General features: G+C 45.0%; 1 protein-coding gene across 1 annotated transcript in view; it reads left to right on the top strand.

Moving 5' to 3' along the window:
- LOC137350994 (myosin-7B-like) overlaps positions 1-20430 on the top strand; it is a 237743-nt gene extending 217313 nt beyond the window's left edge. The window contains exons 40-42 of the mRNA XM_068015735.1: positions 15466-15561; positions 16105-16239; positions 19101-20430. Of these exons, the coding sequence (XP_067871836.1) occupies positions 15466-15561; positions 16105-16239 (231 nt within the window). The 3' untranslated portion in view covers positions 19101-20430. The remainder of the gene's footprint in view (positions 1-15465; positions 15562-16104; positions 16240-19100) is intronic.
- Positions 20431-20982: the final 552 nt, after the last annotated feature.

Here is a 20982-nt window from a genome sequence, read left to right as displayed (position 1 = left end):
TTATGCGGAGCAGGCCCGAAAGAGGACAATAGTTGTTGCTATTACAGAGACTTGGTTGAGGGAAGGGCAGGATTGGCAGCTAAATGTTCCAGTCTTTAGAAGCTTCAGGCGGGATAGAGGGGGATGTAAAAGGGGTGGGGGAGTTGCATTACTGGTTAAGGAGAATATCACAGCTATACTGCAGGAGGACACCTCGGAGGGGTCATGCAGCGAGGCAATATGCGTGGAGCTCAGGAATAGGAAGGGTGCAGTCACGATGTTGGGGGTTTACTACAGGCCTCCCAACAGCCAGCGGGAGGTAGAGGAGCAGATATGTAGACAGATTTTGGAAAGATGTAAAGGTAACAGGGTTGTGGTGCTGGGTGATTTTAACTTCCCCCAATATTGACTGGGACTCACTTAGTGCTGGGGGCTTAGATGGGGCAGAATTTGTGAGGAGGATCCAGGAGGGCTTCTTGAAACAGTATGTAGATAGTCCAACTAGGGATGGAGCCATTCTGGACCTGGTATCGGGGAATGAGCCCGGCCAGGTGGTCGAAATTTCAGTGGGGGAGCATTTCGGGAGCAGTGACCATAATTCCATAAGTTTTAAGGTACTTGTGGATAAGGATAAGAGTAGTCCTCAGGTGAAGGTGCTAAATTGGGGGAAGGCTAATTATAACAATATTAGGCAGGAACTGAAGAATTTAGATTGGGGGCGGCTGTTTGAGGGTAAATCTGACATGTGGGAGTCTTTCAAACATCAGCTGATTAGAATCCAGGACCAGCATGTTCCTGTGAGGAAGAAAGACAAGTTTGGCAAGTTTCAGGAAGCTTGGATAACACGGGATATTGTGAGCCGAGTCAAAAAGAAAAAGGAAGCATTTGTAAGGGCTGGAAGGCTAGGAACAGATGAAGCACTTGAGGAATATAAAGACAGTAATCATAGACTAGTCACAGAGTTATACAGCACAGAAACAGGCCCTTCGGCCCATTGTGTCTGCACCGGTCATCAAGCGCCTAACTATTCTAGTCCCATTTGCCAGCACGTGGCCCATAGCCTTGTATGCTATGACGTTTCAAGTGCTCATCTAAATACTTATTAAATGTTGTGGGGGTTCCTGCCTCTACCACCTCTTCAGGCAGTGTATTCCAGATTCCAACCACCCTCTGGGTGAAATATTTTTTCCTCAAATCCCTTCTAAACCTCCTGCCTCTTACCTTAAATCTATGCCCCCTGGTTAGTGACCCCTCCATGAAGGGAAAAAGTCTCTTCCTATCTAACCTATCAATACCCCTCATAATTTTGTATACCTCAATCATGTCCCTCCTCATCCTTCTCTGTTCTATGGAAAATAACCCTAGCCTTTTCAGTCTCTCTTCATAGCTGAAATGCTCCACCCAGGCAACATCCTGGTGAATTTCCTCTGCACCCTCTCCAGTGCAATCACATCCTTCCTATAGTGTGGTGCCCAGAACTGTACACAGTACTCCAGCTGTGGCCTAACTAGCGTTTTATACAGCTCCATCATAACCTCCCTGCTCTTATATTCTATGCCTCGGCTAATAAAGGCAAGTATCCCATATGCCTTCCTAACCACCTTATCTACCTGTGCTGCTGCCTTCAGTGATCTATAGACAAGTACACCAAGGTCCCTCTGACCCTCTGTACTTCCTAGGGTCCTGTCATCCATTGTATATTCCCTTGCCTTGTTAGTCCTCTGAAAATGCATCAGCTCACACTTCTCAGGATTAAATTCCATTTGCCACTGCTCTGCCCATCTTACCAGCCCATCTATATCATCCTGTAATCTAAGGCTTTCCTCCTCACTATTTACAACACCACCAATTTTCATGCCATCTGCAAACTTACTTATCATACCTCCTATATTCACGTCTAAATCATTAATGTACACTACAGTGAAGGGATAAGGGGAGCAGCTGAAAAAGTGGAGTTCAAGCCTAAAATAAGCCATGATCATATTGAATGGCGAAGCAGGCTCAACGGGTCATATGGTCTACTCCTGCTCCTATTTCTTGTGTTCTTGTGTACACACTACCATTATTAAAAAAGACAGATAAGCAAGGAATTAGGAGGGCTAAAAGGGGTCATGAAAAGTCATTGGCAAACAGGATTAAGGAAAATCCCAAGGCTTTTTATACGTATATAAAGAGCAAGAGGGTAACCAGGGAAAGGGTTGGCCCACTCAAGGACAGAGATGGGAATCTATGTGTGGAGCCAGAGGAAATGGGCGAGGTGCTAAATGAGTACTTTGCATCAGTATTCACCAAAGAGAAGGACTTGGTGGATGATGAGCCTAGGGAAGGGAGTGCAGATAGTCTCAGTCATCTCATTATCAAAAAGGAGGAGGTGTTGGGTGTCTTGCAAAGCATTAAGGTAGATAAGTCCCCAGGGCCTGATGGGATCTACCCGAGAATACTGAGGGAGGCAAGGGAAGAAATTGCTGGGGCCTTGACAGAAATCTTTGCATCCTCATTGACCACAGGTGAGGTCCCAGAGGACTGGAGAATAGCCAATGTTGTGCCTTTGTTTAAGAAGGGTGGCAAGGATAATCCAGGAAATTATAGGCCGGTGAGCCTTACGTCAGTGGTAGGGAAACTATTAGAGAGGATTATTCGGGACAGGATTTACTCCCATTTGGAAACAAACAAACTTATTAGCGAGAGACAGCATGGTTTTGTGAAGGGAAGGTCATGTCTTACTAATTTGATTGAGTTTTTTGAGGAATTGACGAAAATGATTGATGAAGGAAGGGCAGTGGATGTTATCTATATGGACTTTAGTAAAGCCTTTGACAAGGTCCCGCATGGCAGACTGGTACAAAAGGTGAAGTCACACGGGATCAGAGGTGAGCTGGCAAGATGGATACAGAACTTGCTCGGTCGTAGAAGACAGAGGGTATCAGTGGATGGGTGTTTTTCTGAATGGAGGGATGTGACTAGTGGTGTTCCGCAGGGATCAGTGCTGGGACCTTTGCTGTTTGTAGTATATATAAATGATTTGGAGGAAAATGTAGCTGGTCTGATTAGTAAGTTTGCGGACGACACAAAGATTGTCAGAGGATACAGCAGGATATAGATCGGTTGGAGACTTGGGCGGAGAAACAGCAGATGGAGTTTAATCCGGATAAATGTGAGGTAATGCATTTTGGAAGGTCTAATGCAGGTGGGAGGTATACAGTAAATGGCAGAACCCTTAGGAGTATTGACTGGCAGAGAGATCTGGGCGTACAGGTCCACAGGTCACTGAAAGTGGCAACGCAGGTGGATAAGGTAGTCAAGAAGGCATACGGCATGCTTGCCTTCATCGGTCGGGGCATAGAGTATAAAAATTGGCAAGTCATGTTGCAGCTGTACAGAACCTTAATTAGGCCACACTTAGAATATTGCGTGCAATTCTGGTCGCCACACTACCAGAAGGATGTGGAGGCTTTGGAGAGGGTACAGAAGCGGTTTACCAGGATGTTGCCTGGTCTGGAGGGCATTACCTATGAGGAAAGGTTGGAAAAACTCGGATTGTTTTCACTGGAACGACGGAGGTGGAGGGGTGACATGATAGAGGTTTACAAAGTTATGAGCGGCATGGACAGAGTGGATAGTCAGAAGCTTTTTCCCAGGGTGGAAGAGTCAGTTACTAGGGGACATAGGTTTAAGGTGTGAGGGGCAAAGTTTAGAGGGGATGTGCGAGGCAAGTTTTTTACACAGAGGGTGGTGAGTGCCTGGAACTTGCTGCTGGGGGAGATGGTGGAAGCAGATACGATAACGACGTTTAAGAGACATCTTGACAAATATATGAATAGGAAGGGAATAGAGGGATATGGGCCCCGGAAGTGCAGAAGGTGTTAGTTTAGGCAGGCATCAAGATCAGCGCAGGCTTGGAGGGCCGAATGGCCTGTTCCTGTGCTGTACTGTTCTTTGTTCTTTGAGGAGTTGAGTCCTGGGACAGATCAGCCATGACCTTATTGAATGGCGGGGCAGGCTTGAGGGGCTGAATGGCCAATCCTGCTTCTATCTCTTGTGTTCTTATGAACTGAGGGTGTTAGAGAACTGCCTCCTATCTAATCCCTAGAGTTGTGAGGAAAGACTGAAGGCGTTTTTAATTGTCAGCCTTGGAAAGGTTGAGGGGTGACCTCAAAGAGTTATATAAGATGTGTAATAGATTCCGAGAGGACACTAAATTGAGTACAAGAGTCCTTTAATTCAAGCACCAGCGAGTATTAATACATTTAAGCAGTAGAAGTCAAATGGTATTACCCTCCTCTGGGTAGAGCATGTACATACGAACATACGAAATAGGAGCAGGAGTAGGCCACTCGGCCCCTCGAGCTTGCTCCGCCATTCAATAAGTTCATGGCTGAACTGATTACTCCACATTTCCACCTACCCCCGATAATCTTTCACCCCCTTGCTTGTAGTCCAGCTGCCCTTTCCAGTGCAGCAACTTGACCTCTACCACTAGAAGCTGCTTCATCTGTATTCCTATATCCCTTTCAGTGACACAAGCCCAAACCATCAAAACTGTTGTGGTTAGTACCTTCCCAGTTTAGTCTTTCCTTATTAGGTAGGGTGTATGCTGTCTGCTTTCTGATTTGGCTGCTTGGTCACATTAACCTTTGTTCCAAATATTGTGGATGCTGGAAATCTGAAATAAAAACAGAAAATTCTGGAAATACTCAGCAGGTCTGGCAGCATCTGTGGACAGAGAAACAGAGTTAGCGTTTCAGAACTGTGACCTTTCATCAGAACTGGAAAAAGTTAGAGATGTAATAGGCTTTGAGCAAAGGGCAGGGGGGAGAGTGGGAAGAAGAACAAAAGGGAAGGTATGTGACAGCCTGGAAGACAGGAGAGATTAAATGACTTTAGATTAGATTAGAGATACAGCACTGAAACAGGCCCTTCGGCCCACCGAGTCTGTGCCGAACATCAACCACCCATTTATACTAATCCTACACTAATCCCATATTCATATTCCTACCAAACATCCCCACCTGTTCCTATATTTCCCTGCCACCTACCTATACTAATGACAATTTATAATGGCCAATTTACCTATCAACCTGCAAGTCTTTTGGCTTGTGGGAGGAAACCGGAGCACCCAGAGAAAACCCACGCAGACACAGGGAGAACTTGCAAACTCCACACAGGCAGTACCCAGAATCGAACCCGGGTCCCTGGAGCTGTGAGGCTGCGGTGCTAACCACTGCGCCACTGTGCCACCCTAATGACAAAAGGTTTCATGATGCAAAACCAAAGGGAGTGGTAATGGGACACGTAAAGATACAAAAGATGTGTCAAGAGGAGGTGTTAAGGGCAGGATAGCAGCCATTAGAATGCAAAGTAAAGAGATGTTGAAAAAAAACAAGAGGGGGGAGAAACAAATCAGCCCACGATGTTGTGCCGAACCTTTAACCTACTCTAAGATCAAACTCACTACCTACCCTTCATTCTACTATCATCCATGTACCTATCCAAGAGTCGCTTAAATGCCCCTAATGTATCTGCTTCTACTACCACCGCTGGCAGTGTATTCCACACATCCACCACTCTCTGTGTAAAGAACCTACCTCTGACATCTCCCCTAAACCTTCCTCCAATCACCTGAAAATTATGCCCCCTGGTGATAGCCCTTTCCACCCTGGGAAAAAGTCTCTGACAATCCACTCTATCTATGCCTCTCATCATCTTGTACCCCTCTATCAAGTCACCTCTCATCCTTCTTCGCTCCAATGAGAAAAGCCCTAGCTCCCTCAATCTTTCTTCGTAGGACATGCCCTCCAGTCCAGGCAGCATCCTGGTAAATCTCCTCTGCACCCTCTCTAAAGCTTCCACATCCTTCCTATAATGAGGCGACCAGAACTGAACACAATATTCCAAGTGTGGTCGAACCAGGGCCTTATAAAGCTGCAGCATAACCTCGCGGCTCTTAAACTCAATCCCCCTGTTAATGAAAGCCAACACACCATACGCCTTCTTAACAACCCTATCAACTTGGGTGGTAACTTTGAGGGATCTATGGACGTGAACCCCAAGATCCCTCTGTTCCTCCACACTGCCAAGAATCCTGTCTTTAAGCCTGTATTCCGCATTCAAATTCGACCTTCCAAAATGAATCACTTCACACTTTTCCAGGTTGAACTCCATCTGCCACTTCTCAGCCCAGCTCTGCATCCTGTCAATGTCCCGTTGCAACCTACAACAGCCTTCCACACTATCCACAACTCCAGCAACCTTAGTGCTAACCAAGCCTTCCACTTCCTCATCCAAGTCATTTATAAAAATCACAAAGAGCAGAGGTCCCAGAACAGATCCTTGTGGAACACCACTGGTCACCGAGCTCCATGCTGAATACTTTCCATCTACTACCACCCTCTGACTTCTATGGGCTAGCCAATTTTGTATCCAGACAGCCAACTTTCCCTGAATCCCATGCCTCCTTACTTTCTGAATGAGCCTACCATGGGGAACCTTATCAAATGCCTTGCTAAAATCCATATACACCACATCCATTGCTCTTCCTTCATCAATGTGTTTTGTCACATCTTCAAAGAATTCAATAAGGCTGGTGAGGCATGACCTGCCCCTCACAAAGCCATGCTGACTGTCTCTAATCAAACTATGCTTTTCCAAATAATCATAAATCCTGTCTCTCAGAATCCTCTCCAATAATTTGCCCACTACCGACGTAAGACTGGCTGGTCTATAATTCCCAGGGTTATCCCTATTCCCTTTCTTGAACAAGGGAACAACATTTGCCACCCTCCAATCATCCGGTACTACTCCAGTGGACAGTGAAGACGCAAAGATCATTGCCAAAGGCGCAGCAATCTCTTCTCTCGCTTCCCGTAATATCCTTGGGTATATCCCGTCTGGCCCCGGGGACTTATCTGTCCTCATATCATTCAAATTTTCCAGCACATCCTCCCTCTTAACCTCAACCTGTTCGAGCATATCAGCCTGTTCCACGCTGTCCTCACAGATGACCAGGTCCCTCTCACTAGTGAATACTGAAGCAAAGTATTCATTTAGGACCTCCCCTACCTCCTCCGACTCCAGGCACAAGTTCCCTCCACTATCCCTGATCGGCCCTACCCTCACTCTGGCCATCCTTTGTTCCTCACATAAGTGTAGAACGCCTTGGGATTTTCCTTAATCCTACCTGCCAAGACTTTTTCATGTCCCCTTCTAGCTCTTCTAAGTCCATTCTTCAGTTCCTTCCTGGCTACCTTGTAACCCTCTGGAGCCCTGTGTGATCCTTGCTTCCTCAACCTTAAGTAAGCTTCCTTCTTCCTCTTGACTAACTGTTCCACATCTCTTGTCATCCAAGGTTCCTTCACCCTACCATCCCTTCCTTGCCTCATCGGGACAAACATATCCAGCAGTCGCAGCAAGTGCTCCCTAAACAACCTCCACACTTCTGTCGTGCATTTCCCTGAGAACATCTGTTCCCAATTTATGCTCCCCAGTTCCTGCCTAATAGCATTGTAATTCCCCCTCCCCCAATTAAATATTTTCCCATCCATTCTGCTCCTATCCCTCTCCATGACTATAGTAAAGGTCAGGGAGTTGTGATCACTATCACCGAAATGCTCTCGCACCGAGAGATCTGCCACCTGGCCTGGTTCGTTGCCAAGCACCAAGTCCAACATAGCCTCCCCTCTAGTCGGCCTATCTACATATTGAGTCAGGAAACCTTCCTGGACACACCTGACAAAAACTGCTCCATCCAAACTATTTGCACTAAGAAGGTTCCAATCAATATTAGGGAAGTTGAAGTCTCCCATCACAACAACCCTGTTACTTCTGCACCTTTCCAAAATCGGCCTCCCAATCTGTTCCTCCATGTCTCTGTTGCTATTGGGGGGTCTATAGAAAACTCCCAACAAAGTGACTGCTCCTTTCCTGTTTCTGACTTCCACCCATAATGACTCAGTAGACAAACCCTCCTCGACGACCTCCCTTTCTGCAGCTGTGATACTATCCCTGATTAACAATGCCACTCCCCCACCTCTTTTACCTCCCTCCCTATTCCTTTTGAAACATCTAAACCCTGGAACATCCAACATCCATTCCTGCCCCTGTGATATCCACGTCTCCGTAATGGCCACAACATCGTAGCTCCGAGTACTGATCCATGCTTTAAGTTCATCACCCTTATTCCTGACACTTCTTGCGTTAAAATAGACACACTTCAACCCATCATACTGGCTGCAACTTTGCCCTGTCAACTGTCTAACCTTCCTCACAGACTCTCTGCACTCGGTATCTACCTGTTCAACAGCTACCCCATCCACTGATCCGTGGCTCCGGTTCCCATCCCCCTGCCAAACTAGTTTAAACCCTCCCGAAGAGCTCTAGCAAACCTCCCGCCCAGGATATTGGTGCCCCTCCAGTTCAGATGCAACCCGTCCTTCTTGTACAGGTCCCACCTTCCCCAGAAGGTATCCCAATGATCCACATATCTGAAGCCCTCCCTCCTACACCAGCTCTGTAGCCACGTGTTCAGCTGCACTCGCTCTCTGTTTCAAGCCTCACTAGCATGTGGCACCGGTAACAATCCTGAGATTACTACTCTGCTCGTCCTGCCTTTCAGCTTCCAACCTAACTCCCTATATTCGCTTTTCAGGTCCTCATCCCTTTTCCTAGCTATGTCATTGGTACCGATGTGTACCACGACCTCTGGCTGCTCCCCCTCCCCCTCCCCCTTAGAAATCCTGTGGACTCGATCTGAGACATCCCTGACCCTGGCACCCGGGAGGCAACATACCATCCGGGAGTCTCGTTCGCGACCACAGAATCTCCTGTCTGTTCCTCTAACCATTGAATCTCCTATCACTATCGCTCTCCTATTCTCCCCCCCTTCCCTTCTGAGCCACTGAGCCAGGCTCAGTGCCAGAGACCTGGCCACTGTGGCTTTCCTCTGGTAGGTCGTCCCCCCCAACCGTATCCAAAACGGTATACGTATTATTGAGGGGAACGGCCACAGGGGATCCCTGCACTGTGCGCCTATTCCCTTTCCCTCCCCTGACGGTCACCCATCTACCTTTATCCTGTAACTTAGGTGTCACTACTTCCCTATAACTGCTCGCTATCACCCCCTCAGCATCCTGAATGATCCGAAGTTCATCCAGCTCCAGCTCCAGTTCCCTAACACGGTCTGTGAGGAGCTGGAGTTGGGTGCACTCCTCACAGGTGAAGTCAGCAGGGACACCAGTGGTGACCCTCACCTCCCACATCCTGCACGAGGAGCATGCAACTGCCCTAGCTTCCATCCCCTCCGCACTAAATTGACAACAGAGATTTAAAAAAATAGGAAAACCTTACCTTACCAAACCCTCCACACAAGAGGCCTTTTTTTTTGGTTAGAGGAGGAGGATGGGTGGGAGACACTACACGTGTAGTGTTTCGGGTTTAGCCATTGCCCAAATATATAGGTTTACTTACCCAGCACTCCCCTTGTCCGCCAAAACAAAAGGTAAGTTATTTTAAACTGAAACTCACCTTCCCAGCTGACATCTCGCTCGCACTATCGCACTATCGAACTGGCTGGGCAACAGGAGACAGAGAGTAGCAGTGGAAGGGAGTTTCTCAAAATGGAGACGTGTGACCAGTGGTGTTCCACAGGGATCCGTGCTGGGACCACAGTTGTTTGTGATATACATAAATGATTTGGAGGAAAGTATAGGTGGTCTGATTAGCAAGTTTGCAGACGACACTAAGATTGGTGGAGTAGCAGATAGTGAAGGGGACTGTCAGAGAGTACAGCAGAATATAGATAGATTGGAGAGTTGGGCAGAGAAATGGCAGATGGAGTTCAATCAGGGTAAATGCGAGGTGATGCATTTTGGAAGATCCAATTCAAGAGTGAACTATACAGTAAATGGAAAAGTCCTGGGGAAAATTGATGTACAGAGAGATTTGGGTGTTCAGGTCCATTGTTCCCTGAAGGTGGCAACGCAGGTCAATAGAGTGGTCAAGAAGGCATACGGCATGCTTTCCTTCATCGGACGGGGTATTGAGTACAAGAGTTGGCAGGTCATGTTACAGTTGTATAGGACTTTGGTTCGGCCACATTTGGAATACTGCGTGCAGTTCTGGTCGCCACATTACCAAAAGGATGTGGATGCTTTGGAGAGGGTGCAGAGGAGGTTCACCAGTATGTTGCCTGGTATGGAGGGCGCTAGCTATGAAGAGAGGTTGAGTAGATTAGGATTATTTTCATTAGAAAGACGGAGGTTGAGGGGGGACCTGATTGAGGTGTAAAAAATCATGAGAGGTATAGACAGGGTGGATAGCAAAAAGCTTTTTCCCAGAGTGGGGGGATTCAATTACAAGGGGACACGAGTTCAAAGTGAAAGGGGAAAAGTTTAGGGGGGATATGCGTGGAAAGTTCTTTACGCAGAGGGTGGTGGGTGCATGGAACGCATTACCAGCGGAGGTGGTAGACGCGGGCACGATAGCGTCTTTTAAGATGTATCTAGACAGATACATGAATGGGCAAGAAGTAAAGAGATACAGACCCTTAGAAAATAGGCGACAGGTTTAGATAGAGGATCTGGATCGGCGTAGGCTTGGAGGGCCGAAGGGCCTGTTCCTGTGCTGAAATTTTCTTTGTTCTTTGTTCTTTGCTTCAGAAAAAGCTGCTGCAACTAAAGGTAAGTTATTTTAAACTGCCCATAAGCTTGTGTTGAGCTTCATTGGAATGCTGGAGCAGGCCAAGGACAGAAGGGTCAGAGTGAGAGCAAAGTGGAGAACTGAAATGACAGGCGACAGCAAGGAGTCACCTAGTTTGCGATTGGTCTCCTCAGTGTAGAGGAGACCAGATCGAGAGCAGCGAATACAGCATACTAAATTGAATTATTACAAGTAAATCACTGTTTCACGTAGAAGGAGTGTTTGAGGCCCTGTATGGTGGAAGGGAGAAGGTAAAAGGGCAGATGTTGCATGGAAAGATGCCGTAGGAAAGGGGGGAGGTGTTGAGGGGTAAGTGAAGAGTGGACCAGGGTGTCACGGAGGGAGTGGTCCCTTTGGAATGCTGAAAGGGGAGGGGAAGATGTGTTTGGTGGTAACGTCACGTTGGAGGTGGTGGAAATGGCGGAAGATGATTCTTTGGATCTGGAGGCTGGTGGGGTGGAAGGTGAGGACAAGGGGAACCCTGTCATGGTTCTGGGAGGGAGGGGAGGGGATGAGAGCAGAAACTCATGAAATAGAACAGACACGGTCGAGGGCCTTTATTCCCCTTGGCATATCAGAAGAACACAAGATATCTCATTCACAACCCGAATGTTTAGTGTGATCCGACTCCATCTATTTACCAGTTCTACTCTTCCCATTGTTTCAAATAATCACAGATATTAACACTTCCTAATCTGATGATCTGATGTGATTAAGAAAATTCTTTTAATTATTTAAGAATGGTTTTTAGGTTTGAATTAGATCTATTTGACTACATAGGTAAATCCAGAACATTCCTCCAAACTAATCATCATATTAGGACAAGTGCATGTGGTTTTAAACTAGTAAAAAGAAAATTTAGGACTGATGTCAGACAGTTTGTCACATGGAATGAACTAGCTGGAATGAACTAGTGGAGGAAAAATAATTTAAGAAACAGGCGATAAAAGAAATTTATACAGCCCTGTTCACGACCAGAGGACATGCCAAAGTGCTTTACAGCCAATGAGGTGCTTTTGAATGTAGTCACTGTTGTAATGTAGGAAATATGGCAGCCACTTTGTGCACAGCAAGATCCCACAATCAGCAATGTGATAATGATCAGATAATCTGCTTTTGAGATGTTGATTGAGGGATAAATATTGACGAGGACATCAAGGATAACTCTACTGCTCTTCTATGAAATAGTACCACAGGATCTTTAACATCCACTGGAGAGAGCAGACAGGGCCTCAGTGTAATGAGACAGCAGCATCCACACAGTGCACTGCTCTGGAGTGTTAACCTTGATTTTTGTACTCAAGTCCTGGAGTGAGACCTGAACCCACAAACTCCTGACTCAGAAGTAAGAGTGTGATTGATTGCACCACAGATGGCAGAGCTGTAGGGTGCCCCTTGATTGGATACGCTCTCTGTATCTAACCTGTGAACAAGTTCCAGCCACTACCTGAGGTTCTGAAGAATTGTGCGCAATCTCGGTGTCACATTCAGTGAGTTTCATGTCACATCCTGTCCATCACCAAGTCTGCTTACTTCCATTCCCAAAACATTGCCTATCTCTGCACCTTCCACAGCTCCCCCGGCAGTATTAAAACATCATTATCCAGTGTTACGACCAGGTGAGGAAGGGGTCTAGGGCTCCCCTCCCAGCCTTTTCCTGGTTTGGCCGTAAGAGGGTTCAACTTTTAAAACACAGTGTTTTTAGCTTCACCTCAGTGAGTCCTTGCTCACTACTCTAAATGTAATTGCAAAGAAATCAACCAGACAGGGTTTCTCAGATTTAAACAAGAAAGGTGTAAGTTTATTAATAACACAGTTAAAACTACAGAAAATACACGACGTGACCATACTAGCATACATACGCGATAAAAATACACACAAATAGAGACAGAGGAGGAGAAAGAATTAAAGGGGAAAGGTTTGAAGTAATAGGTGGAATTCAGTTACTGGTTTTGGGTTGGATGAAAAGTCTTTGATTGAAGTTAAGTCTTGCAGTTCCCGTCGGGGCCCAGTGCACACTTTCAAACTTGTTTCGCTGGTCTTCTGTCTTGAGGCTTAAATTACCTCCGTGGGTCCCTGGAACTTTGCAGAGAGAGAGAAGAGGGAGACCTTCCTCCTTGAAGTTCCTTGAAATAGGCGACAGGTTTAGATAGAGGATCTGGATCGGCGCAGGCTTGGAGGGCCGAAGGGCCTGTTCCTGTGCTGTAATTTTCTTTGTTCTTTGTTCTTTGTTCAATTGCAGTGTCTTCCAAAATCTGTTCTGTGAGCACAATTCAATTAACTCCAGGTTGGTCAGCAGGTTAGTCATGTGACTAGCTCCTTGTTTGGAACAGCCTTGCCTGCGAGGTTTGTGGATTCCTCCAAGCTTAACAGACACTGTGGTGGTGGGGGATGGGGGGTGGTGGAATGCTGGCTCATACACATTCAATGACTCTCAATGTCTCTTGATCATCATTATTGACAAAACTCATCTGGCTAACTGAATCAGGGAGTTCTCCCATTGTCTCTCCATGCATCTGTCTTTTAGAATGCAAGTGTGCAGCCATGTTTTCAGCCACTGTTCTGTGGCCTTTTTGAAACAAGTTATGCTCAATGTCCCGTAAGCATTCAAATAATGTTCCATATGACAAAATTTATATATTTCCATCTGGCAGCTGTAGTTTCCATCACACCAGACTCAATTTCTCCAACAGTGTCCGTGCTGGATATCCATTACCTAAACTCCATTAATTTGATATTATAACTCACTCACCTCTCAACTTAGAATCATGGACTAATTAAGGCACAGAAGGAATGTCCGTGCCAGCTCTCTGCAAAAGCATCTCAGCTCGTCCCACATCCTTGCCCTTTTTTTCTCTTCTCGTCAGGTAATTATCCAATTTCCTTTTGAAAGCCATGATTGAATCTGCCTCCACCACACTCTCAGGCAGTGCATTCCAGATCCTAACCACTCGCTACATGAAAAAGCTTTTCCTCATGTCGCTGTTTCTTGTTTTGACAATCACCTTAAATCTGTGCCCTCTGGTTCTCGACCTTCCACCAATGGGAACAGTTTCTCCCTATCTACCCTATCCAAACGCCTCATGATTTTGAACACCTCTATCAAAGCTCCTCTTAATCTCCTCTAAGGAGAACAGTCCCAACTTCTCAAATCTATCCACATAGCTGAAGGCGCTCAACCTTGGAACCATTCTTGTAAATCTTTTCTGCAACCTCTCCAATGCCTTCACATCTTTCCTAAAATACAGTGCCTAGAATTAGAAACAATAATCCAGTTGAAACCAAACTAATGTTTTATAAAGATTCATCATAATTTCCTTGCTTTTGTACTCTGCCCCTATTTATAAAGTCCAGGATCCCATATGCCTTTTTAACCACTTTCTCAACCTGTCCTGCCACCTTCAATGATTTGTGCACATGTACACCCATGTCCCTCTGCTCCTGCACCCCCTTTAGAATTGTACCCTTTATTTCATATTGCCTCTCTTTGTATCACTTCACACTTTTCTGCAGTAAATTTCATCTGCCACTTGTCCATCCATTCCACCAGCCTATCATTCTCTTGCAGTCTACCACTATCCTCACAGTTCACAATACTTCCAAGTTTTCTGTCATCTGCAAATTTTGAAATTGTGCCCTATACACCCAATTCTAGTCATTACTATATATCAAGAAAAACAGCAGTCCAAGTACTGATCCCAGGGAATCCCACTATATGCCTTCCTCGAGTCTGAAAAACAACCGTTCACCACTACTCTGTTTCCTGTCACTCAGCTAACTTCACATCCATGCTGCTACTGTCCCTTTTATTCCATGGACTTCAACTTTGCTGACAAGTCTGTTATGTGGCACTTTATCAAATTTCTTTTGGAAGCCCACGTACACCACATCAACTGCATTACCCTAATTAACCCTGTTTCCTCATCAAAAAACTTAATCAAGTTAGTTGAACATATGCTGGCTTTCCTTAATCAATCCATATTTGTCTAAGTGACTGTTAATTTTGTCCTGAATTATCGTTTTTAAAGCTTTCCCACCACCAAGGTTAAACTGATTGGCCTGTAATTGCTGGGTTTATCCGTACACCATTTTTTGAACAAGGTGTAATATTTACAATTCTCCAGTCCTCGGGCACTACTCCTGAATCTAAGGAGGATTTGAAAATTATGGTCAGTGCCTCCACAATTTCCACTCTTACTTCCTTCAGTATCCTTGGATGCATTTCATCTGGTCCTGGTGACTTATCAACTTTAAGTACAGCCAGCCTTTCAAATATCTCTTTATCAATTTTTAGTCCATCCAGTATCATAACTATCTCCTCTTTCACTATGACTTGGGGAGCATCCTCTTCCTTGGTAAAGACAGATGCAAAATACTCATTTAGTATCTCAAGCTATGCCATCCGCCCCCATGCTTAAATCTCCTTTTCGGACCCTAATCGGCCCCACTCCTAATCATACTACCCATTTACTATTTATATGCCAATGAGGACTTTTGGGTTCCATTTTATACTGGCTGCCAGTCTTTTCTCATAATCTGCTTACTTACTTTTTCATACTTTTCAATAATTTCAAAATTCAACAAAAAGGAATTTTTAAAAAGAAACATTGTTGGTTTCTTCAGATTGTTTCTCAGTATCTAGAACAACAGTGTTATTGATTGTAAAGGTGTCGTTGCAGTGTGCATTGACTAGACTGAGGGAGTCTTCACAGCAAAAAAAAATGATAAACTGGGGTTATTCTTCCAAGAGGGTTTTGTTTTTCATATAGTTCATTTCATTATGTTTTTAAACAGTCTGAAGAAGATCAAAAAAATCTGAAAAGGCTGCAGGAAATCATTGACCAGATGCAGTTGAAGATGAAGAGTTACAAGCAGCAAACGGAGCAGGCAGTGAGTAACCTTTACTCCATTACTGGAGGGGGAGGGGTTTACCGGGCAGTGAGTAATGCATGTTACAGTCAGGCCGAGTGAATGTTAAACAGCTGGTCCTCTGTTACGTACAGGCTGATTGGGCGATGAGTCTCTGTTGTGAGTTACATATAGGGGTGATTATCAAACTGAGAGGTATTAAGACTGCTATTTTCCTACCATGTGCTCCTGGTATCAGAGTCAAACACTCCTAGAATTGATACTGAACTAGTTAATGTAGAGAGAAAACTTCTTTAATACTGTACAGTCCATGAGTACAAATATCAGTGTGCTTACTGTCAGTGAATCTAGTAACCCAGTACTCCAGTGTATTCAATCAGCAGATGGCATAATGTACAAGTTACGTTTAGTGAGGTGTGGCCTGTACATCATATAAGAACGTGCACATATTCAGAGTGCAGTGTGTCAGCATGAGTCCGGTGACGACGTTACGGGTCTGCAGTAAGCTCTACGGCTAATATACATGAATAGATCACTACGAGCTGTGTGTTTTCCTGATTGCAGGAGGAACAGGTCAACGTTAATCTCTCCAAGTGCCGGAAAATGCGGTATGAACTGCAAAATGCAGAGGAGCGAGCGGATGCAGCTGAAACTCAAGTGAACAAACTGCGGCCAAGGGCAAAGCAGCTCTGTGGATAGGTAAACAAGTGAAAAGTAGACTTTACGATTCCTCATATACAAAACAGCCTTTCACACTACAGTGGGATAACACTCTTATCTGGGTGTTATTCTGTGTGTATATTTATGAGGAGTATTTATTATATGGTGAGATAGATGCAGAGGGCTAGAAATTCCTATGCTTTTATTGTACAAACTTTCACATTATCAGGGAGGTATTTCTGAAACCTGGTCCCCCTGGTCCCTTTTCCCCCACAGTTCAAAAATCTGATGGGGATCTTTACTCGTTCTGTGTTAACACCACCAGCAGAAACTGGAGAGATGGAATATCAGGCATAGTTCTGCTCAATTTACCTAAAGTGTGTGCTAGGTCTAAATCCCTGGCAGAAGTGAGGCCCAGTAAGCTTTTAAATGTGACAGAAAATGTATGAAATACTCAGCAGGTCAGGCAGAACTTGTGGAGAGAGAAACACAGTCAACATTTCAGGTCAATGGCTTTTCGTCCCTGAGCATTCCTGATTTTAATTGCTCCCCCATTGGTAGCCATATCTTAGCTCCCTCAGTCTTAAGCTCTGGCATTCTCTCCTTAAACCTCTCCACCTCGCTTCCCTCCCTTAAGACACTCCTTAAAACCTACCTCTATGACCAGGCTTTTGGCCATCTGACCTAATATCTCATGTGACTCAGTATCAAATTTTGCTTTATAACAGTCCAGTGAAGCAGTTTGGGACATTAGAGATGCTATATTAATACAGAGTGCTGTTATTGTTGAACTTCTGATGGCCAGTTCTGATGAAAGGTCATTGACCTGAAACCTGTTGAGTTTTCTGTTTTTATTTCAAATCTCCAGCATTTTCCTTTTGTGTTAGGCTTTAAAATGAGTTTTTTCCTGTGACAATAATCTCTTGCTAGGGCCAGAAATTTCAGAGATGAGAGATAATGCCAGCTCCTACTGCTGGGGATTGTAAGCAGTGCAGCTCAAGTCACATGCTGGGAGTCTGGCATGTGTCAGATGGCAACAAATACAAAATCTCAGGAAATAGTCTGGATCTGAATAGTGAGGACACAAAGAATCTGCAAAGGGATATGGATAGGTTAAATGAGTGGGCAAAAACTTGGCAGATGGTGTTCAATATGGGAAAGTGTGAGGTAATCCACTTCGGTAGGAAGAATAAAAAGGCAGATAATTATTTAGATGGAGAAAGACTACAAAATACTGCAGTACAGAGGGATCTGGGTGTTAGTGTACATGAAACACAAAAGGTTAGCATGCAGGTGCAGCAAGTAATTAAGGCAGCAAATGGAATTTTGGCCTTTATTGCTAGGGGGTTAGAGTTTAAAAATCGGGAAGTCTTGCTATAACTGTACAGCGTGTTGGTGAGACCACACCTGGAATACTGCGTACAGTTTTGGTCCCTGTATTTAAGGAAGGATATACTAGCATTGGAGGCAGTTCAGAAAAGGTTCACTAAGCTGATTCCTGGGATGACGGGGTTGTCTTTTTAAGAACATCTAGACAGGTTAGGCCTGGAGTTTAGAAGAATGAGGGGTGATCTTATTGAAACATATAAGATTCTAAGGGGGTTCGACAGGGTAGATGTTGAGAATGGGTTTCCACTGGCGGGGACATAGTTACAGAATAAGGGGGCACACATTTAAAACTGAGGTGCAAAGGAATTTCTCCTCTCAGAGGGAGGTGAATCTCTGGAACTCTGTCTCAGAGAGTTGTGGAGACTAGGTCACTAAATGTATTTAAGGAGGAGGTAGATAGATTTTTGAAATCTCAGGGAGTTGAGGGTTAGACGGAGCAGGCCCGAAAGAGAAGTTGAGGCCTGGGACAGATCAGCCATGATCTTATTGAATGGCGGGGCAGGCTTGAGGGGCTGAATGGCCGACTCCTGCTCCTATTTCTTATGTTCTTATGGATCCAACCAGTGGAATTCCCCTGGATATTTTACATAGAACATCACTTGTGAGAGGGGTAATACCTCTTTTCAAATACCTTATGAACAGTTCACGAATCTTTTGACCCCATATTAGGGATTAGTAACTGAGGCAACGTCACAAAATGGGGAGTGGGGGTGGGTGAGTAGGGGGGCAGGGTTGAAATATGGACTGGGATGATAAAATTGGCTGAATACAGCATTGTGAAAACTGGGAACTTTTGAGACTGGAATGAGGTTATGAAAGAATACTGGAATCAGCACCTTGACAAGAATATTTATCATGAACACCAGCTGAATCCTTAACCCTCTTAACACATCACATTAAAGAATCATGTTTACCATCTAGGAGACTGATGTCCAAATCTGGCTTGCTAAATTGTCTTACATCAACTAGTTCAGATTATGTTAAATTCATACTGCTCTTCTATTTTTAAAACCAAGGATAAACAGATAAACAATCGGCAACACATACCAGGTTTGAAGTACGAAATGGCATTTAATAGTATTAAGTTAGGGTTGTATGGTTTGGTGAAACTGCTCAAGCCCTGATGTTTGGTAGCACTGGGGAAGGTAGGTCAGATGATGACCAGAAACTTTATTTTTTAAATAGTCAAGATAGCAAGAATGGGGAGATTTTAGAAAGTCACTCCACAGAGCCACCAACTAAAACATAACAGTCAACATGGAAACATTTAATGGGAAATGTTGATAAACGTATGACTAAAATATCATGACAACAGGAAGCAAGGTTTGTGGACAGGAAGTGCATGTCCAAGGCCAGATTTTTAATTATCCTTGATACCAACATAGGAAGAAGGACAAAAGAGGAATGATGCAACCAGAATATTTAGCTATTATAGGTACCTGAGTTGAGAGGGTGGCAGATGTTGAATTATTTATTTTTTCGATAAACTTTCATCTTATCATCACTTCTAGGGCAGCAACTGATGGAATGCAAGATGACTTCACGTCTGGTTAAAAGTTACCTTGAAATTTAGTTGCTTGACCTGAACCACTAGTTTAGACTGCAACGGTCATGGAGACCCTCGCTTTGAATCATAGATTATGGGAGAGGAGTGATGCTGAGGTTTTTGCCAATAGGTTGCAAGATTTATTTTAAGCATTTGAACAATTATATAAAAAAAACTATCAAAAATGAAATGTTTGCTCTTTCAACACTTGCTTTATGCTATTTCCACCCCTTGGGGAAAGAAGATTGCTTCTCTTTCCTCATGTGGCCTCTCATTGTTAGAACAGCCTCTGCACCATCACTGCATCATTTTAATATTTCACAGAGCTCTGCTCAAGCAAGAAAACAAACATATGTGTATCAACCGTGGCTCAGTGCTAGCACTCTCCTCTGAGTGAGTCAACCCTCAGTGCAGAATTCATAATCGAGGCTGACACTTCAATACAGTATCAAGTGAGTTCTACATTGTTACAGATGCTGTTTTTCAGATAAGATATTTAATCAGGGTCCCCATCTGCCACTGAGGCGGTGGCGTAGTGGTATTATCACTGGACTAATAACCCAGAGTATTTCTCTGGGGACATGGGGTTTGAATCCCACCACAGCAGAAGGTGGAATTTGAATTAAATTAATAAATCTGGAATTAAAAGCTAGTCTAATGATGGCCATGAAACAATTGTCGATTGTTGTAAAAACCCATCTGTTTCACTAATGTCCTTTAGGGAAGGAAATTTGCTGTCCTTACCTGGTCTGGCCTACATGTGATTCCAGACCCACAGCAATGTGGTTGACTCTTAAATGCCTTCTGAAATGGCCTAGCAAGCCACTCAGTTGTATCTGAACTGCTACGAAGTCAATAAAACGGAATGAAACCAGACGGACTACCCGGCATCGACCTAGGCACCGGAAACGACAACGGCAAACTCAGCCCTGTCGACCCTGCAAAGTCCTCATTTCGAATATCTGGGGGCTTGTGCCAAAGTTGGGAGAGCTGTCCCACAGACAAGTCAAGCAACAGCCTGACATAGTCATACTCACGGAATCATACCTGACAGACAATGTCCCAGACACTGCCATCACCATCCCCGGGTATGTCCTGTCACACCGGCAGGACAGACCCAGCAGAGGTGGTGGCACAGTGGTATACAGTCGGCAGGGAATTGCCCTGGGAGTCCTCAACATCGATTCCGGACCCCACAAAGTCTCATGGCATCAGGTCAAACATGGACAAGGAAACCTCCTGCTGATTACCACCTACCGCCCTCCCTCAGCTGATGAATCAGTACTCCTCCATGTTGAACACCACTTGGAGGAAGCACAGAGGGTGGCAAGGGCACAAAATGTACTCTGGGTGGGGGACTTTAATGGCCATCACCAAGAGTGGCTCGGTAGCATCACTACTTACCGAGCTGGCAGAGTCCTAAAGGACATAGCTGCTAGACTGGGTATACGGCAGGTGGTGAGGGGACCAACAAGAGGGAAAAACATACTTGACCTCGTCCTCACCAATCTGCCTGCTACGGATGCATCTGTCCATGACAGTATTGGTAGAAGTGACCACCACACAGTCCTTGTGGAGACGAAGTCCCGCCTTCACATTGAGGATACCCTTCATCGTGTTGTGTGGCACTATCACTGTGCTAAATGGGATAGATTTCAAACAGATCTAGCAATGCAAAACTGGGCATCCACGAGTTGCTTTGGCCAGCAGCTGCAGCAGAATTGTACTCAACCACAATCTCCAACCTCATGGCCTGGCATATCCCCCACTCTACCATTACCATCGAACCGGGGGACCAACCTTGGTTCAATGAAGAGTGCAGGAGGGCATGCCAGGAGCAGCACCAG

The sequence above is a fragment of the Heterodontus francisci genome, chromosome 2 (assembly GCF_036365525.1).
Source record: "Heterodontus francisci isolate sHetFra1 chromosome 2, sHetFra1.hap1, whole genome shotgun sequence".
Taxonomy (NCBI): Eukaryota; Metazoa; Chordata; class Chondrichthyes; order Heterodontiformes; family Heterodontidae; genus Heterodontus; species Heterodontus francisci.
Note: the sequence above shows the minus strand (reverse complement) of the source record. Positions and strands in the feature narration are given on the sequence as shown.